An 8,955-nucleotide genomic window follows, 5' to 3' on the forward strand; every position below is an offset into this window, starting at 1 on the left:
CGAAACTGGACGTTTTAAGTAGCTGGGTTGATTATATAGAGATTTTAATCAAAAATGTGGTGATAAAAAATTTTATGCAAGCGATATCGCTTTGGTTGTAGATAACCGGTACAGAGTTTGATTAGTTATTGTGTTCGGACTATAAATGGAAATATCTTTCTAATCTATTTATGAATTTTGAACAGTCATTTTAAGGATTTATTTGTTTTTCGTTTATCATCCTCATTTTATACAATTTGCGATGATTTAAAATAATACGTATTAACTAATTAACATATAATTGTACAAATAATAATAAATGCTGTTTCGGAGGCAAATAAACACCAAAGAAATATTAAACAGTTTGGTTCATCGAAGCTTATACATGATTTTAATAATTAATTGAAATTCCTGTAAAAGATTTTAGCTTTTCATTTAGTTTCGTTTAATGAAAAATTTACAGAACAAATAACAAACAAGTAGCCGAAGTGGGCGAAGAAACACCCTGCCGAGAAAATAAAACGAAAGGAAATCAACCAATGAAAACAATTACTTTATTCTTTAAATTAATACTGTAAGTGTTAATTTTTCTCCTAAAATTTTCCATTCCCGTGAAAAACAAAGTAATATAGCGACAAATTAGCGAGAATTACGTAAAATAGTTAAATTACATAGATCTCCAAATATCGAAAGAATTTGCCTTGGAGACGGTTAACAACACTCAGAGGAAATTCAACGATTTCTCTTTAATTTTGAAATGTTTCGAAACCATCAAAACAATAAACGTCGCAACGATTTAGCTTCCTGTGATAGCCTATCAAAACCAATATTATCATCAGTGCAACAAACTAGATTTAGTCTTACCGCTCGGCAAGCATCTAATGGGGAATTAACCCCAATAATCAAGACCTAATCGAACATTTCCTGGAAACCTGGTTTTGTCATAGACGATACCGATCAACACCGATGGAAGCCTACGGTAGTGTAATGAAACTTCCCACCTCGTCAGTACCAATCGCCGGCAAAACGGCAATGGATCTTGAACAACATAGAATTTTAAGCAGAAACAGCTGAAACTATAGAGAAATACGAGTATTGTTACCATTATATTCGACAAAGAAAATTTGTCTTCATTTTTCTTTTCTTTCTCTAGACCTGAAAGACCTCTGAAATATTTTCTGAGAACTTGACTGCTAACTGTCTCGCCATCTCTTTGGTAGTTTGCCTGATGTCTGATTTCGGGCGAGTTATTTCCAACCACAATTTTCTGGATTCTGTTATCTGGTATTTTACGGACGTGGTTGTGCCAAAATCTCTTGCGCTGTCTCCCTCGTCTAACAATGTCCTGAACCCTACATTGGTCTCTGATGTCTGAGTTCTTAATTCTATCCCATCTGATCTTTCTTGAGATTGTCCTCAGAGTCTTCATTTCTACTACTATTCATATGCTTTTAGTCATTGTTGGGTGAATGTAAGTCTTGTATATCCGCACTATACTATTCATGCGTATAGAATTTGTTCAACTAGTATCTCGTAGACTCTCAAGTAGCAAAATTCCATGACTTGCTCATAAGAGAGAAAATCAAGATTAATTATATTTAGTTTGTAAAGAATATTCCAAGCAAACATCGCAAGGGAATTCTGGACATCAGCATTTTGAGTTCCAACTTCCCTTCCTTAACAATTTCAAACAAAGCTTATTCATCAGCAAGAACACGTCCATTCATTGAATTCAAAAGGAACTTTTTGGTATAAAAATGTACCAGCTACATTTCAGAGGATTATAGACAATGTATTACGAGTAATTCTGGAAGGTATCAATAATTAAATGATTGAGTATATTATTTCAGTTTTTAAGCGTTCTATTTAATTCTTAAAAATTATGACATAACAAAATTACAAGGAATGAAATTGAACACTAATAAAACATTAACGATTTGACTTAAATAATTATTGATTAAAGTACGTACTTAACCCTTTGCCGTCAAGTGGTACTGTGAGCATACCACTTTAAAAAAACATTTAATTGGAGCCGAAACTCAGAATACACCAGTTGTTGTAGCTGATGACGAATATTACTCCGAAAATGAAATTCCCCTTGCAATTTTGTCAAAAAGAATTTTATTTATTTAAGACCTTTTTAAATACATTAAATCTTAAATATTACACATGATTAAATTCGTATTGCATTCCAATAATGATAGGGTATAATAAATATAAAATATCAGTAATTGTGAATTATTGTGAATACCAAGCCTGGAATCTTCGCATCGCAAAATAGGCATATCCCAAATTTTGTACGACTCTGGCTACCCATTTAGAAATAAATAAGGTGTTTCTAGATTTTTGTTTCATTCAAAAATAACAGTAATTAGTACATTGCCTAAATATTTTGCAATAAGTATAGAGGATGGCCTAGAGGATGATTTGGCAGACTAAGGGAAAGAAATAGATATAGGGATGAAAATAATTTTGAAAGGGTAAAGCGATCTCTTGCACAACTAGACGACTGCCATTTGTAGAACGTGAATGCGTTAAAAACAGAATTCCCCAATAGTTAGAGGTTGGCACTATCGATATATATTTTAAGTATGCCAGTCAAAATGAAGGATGTATCATCTCTGCATATGCTATAGATGAATGAACAAATTAGTGGAGAAAGATTAATATCCTATTGTCTATAGGTGGCAAAAATCTTCAGTAGTTTCATGTCCCTGTAGAATAAGCCAGTCAAAGATATGCCTCATCAATACTAATTTGGGAGAATACCAGTTGAATTTATTTCAGTGTTTCAAAAATATGTTTACTGCACTTTTCGGTCACTTATTAAATAAGAAAAGATTCTAATTTGACTTAAAGAAGAAGGATACCTCGTTTTCCATAACCCAAGATTACAAGCACATATAAAATGTCCTAGGTCTCATCGATGTTTAGGAAATTTATTCTCTTATATAGCGAAACTATTGAGCGACCAAACTAAACCATTTAACTTTAAAGAAGGTGAAATTATGAACATTATTATTACCAAGAAATCCTGCGAATTAACGATTTAGTTCAGTTTGTTTAATGAATAAGAGCACCACCCTGGTCGAGATTAAGTAGGTTTATCAGCCACGAACTAGAAGTACCTACGGTTACTAAAGCATTAAATTCACAATTTATGTGTTAAATACAAAATAGAAAAGTGATATAAATTAATTGAAATAAATAATCATATTTCTCCTGTTAACGAGAGGGCACAAAAAGTCAGTCAAGAATGTTAGACAATTTATGAGTTACTGAAACATTAACAGTACAATGACTGAAGAAATCAATGTTTGACAAATTAGTCCAAGGCAAACGTTTGCAATCTGTTCCTTATGACATGCTAAGGACTCCGAGATAACTATAGTCTCTGAAATGAAAATTATGGGAAAGAGGTTAATCCAAACACGTTTTATTCCAAAATTCGGGTAGAAAATTGGCAAGATTAGGCATTTAGGACCGCTAATTTCTACAAGTATGAACTACTATCATATTTTGGCTGTTATTGATAGTTCTTCGACGTATGCTTCGCTTTATTCTGTCACAGCGATAACTACAGTAGCAGTTATTCAAAAATTGGAAGTACAAAAGAAGTTCTTTGAAACCCCATTTTAGATTATGTGGCACAGCTGATTAGAAAACCTGATTAGCTTCTTAATTTAGCAACATCAAATCAAGAAGTATGTTTTAATCGTAACTGCCATAAGGAGCATACGTTATCCCCACTTAAATCATCAACTGGCATTGTCATTCAAGCATAATGTAATTTAAGTATTCGGAACTTACCAATTCGGAACTTATGCAACCCATTGTTTTCTACTTTGAAGAATGTTTTGCAGAGCATTCATTTAATTCTTCTTTAATTTATAATCTTTACTGCCATTATATATGTTACCGGCAATCTGTATAATCCGGTATTCTATACAATACCTAGGCAATTTATAGAATACCTAAAACGTTTAGGTAATATATGAAATATTATTAATTTTATACTTTACCTAGGTATTCTATAAAATACCGAATGCGAAGCCGGCAATGTGTGTAAAAGGCGAGAACAGGGAAGGACATAATTCCTGACATAAGCACATAAGAATTCTGAGAGGCCAGTAGATCTACGTCTTGTTTTTACAGAATTATTTTGTTTCCTCAGTTTTTAATACTTATTGATTGATTAGCAAATGACATTATGTTAGTTAACTCAGCAATATTTAATTGCGATTTTACTATAGTTACAGAAAGGTACTAAGTAGGTGCCTTTTTTGTACAATAACTTATAGATTATAAAAAAGTTTATTATGAGTAAAAATTTATAAACACAGACCAAAATCTATTTATTTTACACATTGCCGGTTGACCAACAGTTATTCTATGTAATCCCTAAGAATTGTATACATTACCTAGGTAAAGTATCTAAGGGACAATAATCTTCATAATATTTCATACATTGCCTAGACACCCCTGGTATTTTATACATTACCTAGGCATTGTATAGAGTACCTGAATTATACAGATTGACGGTAACATCATCAATCCAAAACCTTCAGGTACTGATTCCCCCTAAAGTGATTAATAAATCGCTCCCAAATCCTATTCTTTCTTTGATTCCTCGCTACTGATGTCCTATTCCTACAATAATAATTTAATCTTCTCTTCTCCCAGCTTTGCAAACTTGCAATTATCTTAGGATTACTCTAAATTGTGTATTTCTTGATCTAAAACGAAGAAACGGTGATTAAATTCTAGATTCAATTACGATGGGTTCAGGGATTCCATACTTAGAAATTACTTAATAATTTTAGGACATTAGTTAGCGTGGGACATTGAGTAACCGCGCGGCCAAAAGACCGGTCCAGCTTCAGTGTTAGTATTGATCTCTATCTCCTCTCTGGTCATTGAAAAGTATTCAACATAATGTTTCTCTCTTCATCTGTAAGAATGTGTTTTTGTCTCCGAACAGTTCCAATAAGTTCTTTTTAGGCACACTATGGGAATCATAGAGTCTCTGTAGATTTTCTATCTCGGTATATTTCTCCTTTATTCATTCTTTCTTTGCTTGGCGACATTTATATTTGATGTCTTTCTGTACTTCTTTATACTTCTGCCTGTCTTTATTCTTCAGGTTTCTTCGATAAGCGTCAGTATCTTACCAGTCATCCAATCCTTACGATTTGTTCTTTTCTCAATATTTAAATGTTTCTTACAAGGTTTCATAATAGCTGTCTTTAAATTTTGTTACATGTCTTTAGTTTGGCTATGAGTTGGTATTCCTTAATTCATTTAAACTTTCATTTATATCTTGATGCACCCTCATTTTCACGTTGTTATTTCTTAGTAAGCTGGTATCAACGGTTCTTTGGTTTGATAAAGTTTTCAGTCTCTTGAGCTTCACCGCCAGTTCCGCAACAAGAAGATTATCATCTGAGCCCATGTCCACTCCAGGGAATGTTTTGGCACTTTTCACTGCTTTCCTGTATCTCTGCTCGATTTCGGACTGTATGTTCTTCATTATCTTGTGGAGATTTCCATGTATACAAGCGATGTTTTGGTAACTTAAAAAAGGTATTAGTTATTATCATGGAGTTTTCTTGGCAGAACTGGAGAAGACGATCTCCTCGCTCGTCTCGTTCGCCCAGTCGGTACCTTATCCAGCTGTCACATGAACTTTGTCCAATCGTTGCGTTCATGTGAGCACAGTAATATCTTTATTGTTAATTAGTTTCATGTCGTCATCAATGTCTTTATAAAAAGCTTCCACTTCTTCGTCGTTTTTATCTCTTGTTGGAGCATACACTTGGATTAGGTTGAGTGTTCCACAGTATGTCTCGAGCTGCAAAAGTATCACACGGGGAGAGACGGGTAAGAAATTCGTCACAGTTCTCTGGAGAATCTCATCAAGTATAATCGCACATCCATGAAGATGCTGACTGGCGTTCCTTCCAGAATAGTAAATGATTTCGTCCTGAAGTCTATTCTGTCTACAGTTTCTCCAGCGGGCTTCACTGATTCCCATTATTCTGATGTTCAGTCTATTCATTTCCAAGAGTACGTTGTGAACTTTCTCTGGGTTGTATATACTTTGCACATACCATGTTGTAATTCTTATTGATTTCTGTAACAGGGTCATATACTCATATCAGTCATAACTGTCCTCCCCAGAGATCCGATCGGAGGACTTATTTCGGAATTATATTTAGTCCTGACCCTAGCCATGATGATAGTGCATAGAAAAAGCAATATGTGTGTTCTTTAATGTAGTGGTTTTCCAAAGTGGCTCCTGCATCCTTATGCCGTTTACTGCTTAATGCAGTTCATCCGCCAAAGGACAAAACAGTGTCCATACACTGACTGGCTCCTCCACCCTAAGCTGTTTTTCCAGAAAGTAGGGACTACTTATTCCGTCAGTAGGCGAGGAGGTGAGATTGATATTTGAGATGGTGGTACTTTCCATTTTCGCCCCATTCTTGTTTTTACTTGGAACACAGATTTTAATGTTAGTTGGAAATATTAAACATCCTGCATTTTATTGATAAAAAAAACTATATCAAAAAAATCAAACTTGCTATTTATTTATTATTGTTATTGTCACAAAACGACATTTACAATTTAAAATATCCTTGAAATAATGATTATATTCTTATTTTTACTTCTACCAACGTATCATTTTCGAATTATCTTAGGAGAGGACATTCAAAGCGCTGTTATTTACACCGACGAAACATTCCATGAAAAAATTTCGGAGTCTCCAACAACTCTGGTAATGTTTTACGCACCTTGGTGTGGTCATTGTAAACAATTAAAACCACAATACGAGAAAGCAGCCCAAGAATTATCAACTCACGATCCAGCCATAGTACTAGCAAAAGTTGATTGTACATCGGATGGGGAGATTATCTGCAAAGAATTATCGATTGGTGGTTTTCCAACGTTAAAGTTATATAAATTTGGAACGTTTATTGAAGATTATGATGGAAGGAGAAACGTGGAAGATTTAGTTTTGTACATGAAATCGAAATCAGTTGAACGTAAAATCCATCTATTTGAAGATGTAAAGAATCTCGATGATTTTCTTAATAAGTACAACGAAAGTGGATACGTCATTGGGTTTTTTGAAAAGGAAAGTTTATTGGAGCCGATTTTTTTAAATGCTTCTGAAGAACTTTGGAGTAAGATTCTTTTCGGATATACAACCTCACAGGAAGCATTTAATAAATACAAGATAAATAACGAAGCGATTTTATTTATTCGATCAAAACGTGCTCGTAATAAATTTGAACAAGACCGAATTTTCTACGAAGGAAATCCTAATTACGTCGATCTAAAAGACTTTATAATAAAGAATAATCACGGTTTGGTTGGACATCGAGTTAAAATTAACCGTGACGATTTTAAACCACCATATGTTATTAGTTACTTTGATTTAGATTATAAAGATAACGCCCAATTCACTAAATATTGGAGAAATCGAATTCTTAAAGTTGCGAAAAACTTTACTGATAAGTTAACATTCGCAATGAGTTCAATAATTGATTTTAAATCAGAACTTAAACAATATTACGGATTAAAAAAATTATCAACAACCAAACCAATTGTAATTGGTAGAGATAAACTTAATCGAAAATATATCATGGAAAATGAATTTTCGATTACGAACTTGGAAATTTTCGCTAATAACTTAATAAATGATGATTTAACACCTTACGTTAAATCAGAACCCGTTCCAAGTACCCGATACGATAACTATGTTTTACCAGCTGTTGGGACAAATTTTCAAAAATTAATTTCAGAAACCACAAAAGACAACGATGTTTTTGTCGTTTTGTATAAATCAAAATGTTCTGAAGGTGTTAACGCTTTCCATAAAGTTGGTTTAAAACTTGAAAATGAACAAGTTGAGATTATCAAAATGGATTACGATAAAAATGATATTACTGGAGATGTTTTCGAAGTAGTCGGTTGTTTGACGGTTTATTGGGTTCCTAAGGGTGATGAAAATAATCCAATTTTGTACGAAGGAGGACGGAGAGTTAAGGAACTATTGGACTTTGTTGCGGAGAATGCAAGCGAAAAATTAAAAACTGATCCAACTGCAAAAGTTGAGTTGTAACTTCATTATTATTTTGTTAAAAAGTTGACATTATTTTAAAATGATTAAAAAAATTCGAAAATTTCGTTATCCAATTTCATTTATTTACTACGATAAAAATAAAAGGTGTTAATAATATTGCAAGATTAAAAAATAAACAATTTTATGAGATTCCTTTCTAATATAACGTAGCGAATGTGAACTGTTACCGTGTTTTGCCCCGCAATAATTAATAATCCGGTGTTTTATTGCACAAAAACCATTAAGTTGAGCGGTGTTGTAACGCACCGACAATGAACGTTGTTATTTAGCCTTTTGAATATAGTTCATTTAGAAATATGGTTAAAAATGAAAGTTAATGTTTCAATCCCTTTTATTAGTAATGGAAATAATTATTTTCTCTTACCACTTCAGTACTTAACGAAATGCTTTTTACCGGTCAAAATCCTGTTTTTCGATAGTAAATAGAAGGGACTTTAAGGTCCCATCTCAAACCAAAACAAAATTATGCGGGTGTACAAAACTAGGTTAAAGTGGGTAAAGTTTTTTGCTTCAAAATTTTTGTGATATATCTAAAATTATTTGTTTATTAGGAAAATCTGTTACGAAAATATATAGGATTTCCTCTAGTTTAATTAAACCAGCTTAAAATTGACATACTCCTTAACAATGAAACCGTACCGAAATTTCTTTATAATAAATTAGTCATCGTTTTATGCAAATATTGTGATTTTTTTATATTATGTTACATGTACTTTAGGTCCTAATAGACTGAGAAGTGAAAGGAATAAAGTCTTATGTACTTTCTAGTGCCAACTGTACGCAATAAAACAGTACTACAATTCTTGTGTATTAAATATCATAAAATG

At 33.0% G+C, this 8,955-nt stretch overlaps 1 protein-coding gene across 1 annotated transcript; it reads left to right on the forward strand.

Annotated features, from left to right (window-relative positions):
* Positions 1-6,591: 6,591 nt before the first annotated feature.
* On the forward strand, positions 6,592-8,171 carry LOC111414934 (protein disulfide-isomerase A3-like). Its single transcript, XM_071198208.1, has one exon. It carries the CDS (start codon positions 6,626-6,628, stop codon positions 8,105-8,107), a length of 1,482 nt encoding a protein of 493 aa, XP_071054309.1. The 5' UTR covers positions 6,592-6,625; the 3' UTR covers positions 8,108-8,171.
* The last annotated feature ends 784 nt before the right edge of the window (positions 8,172-8,955 follow it).

Source organism: Onthophagus taurus, chromosome 7 (assembly GCF_036711975.1).
Source record: "Onthophagus taurus isolate NC chromosome 7, IU_Otau_3.0, whole genome shotgun sequence".
In the NCBI taxonomy this organism is placed as follows: Eukaryota; Metazoa; Arthropoda; class Insecta; order Coleoptera; family Scarabaeidae; genus Onthophagus; species Onthophagus taurus.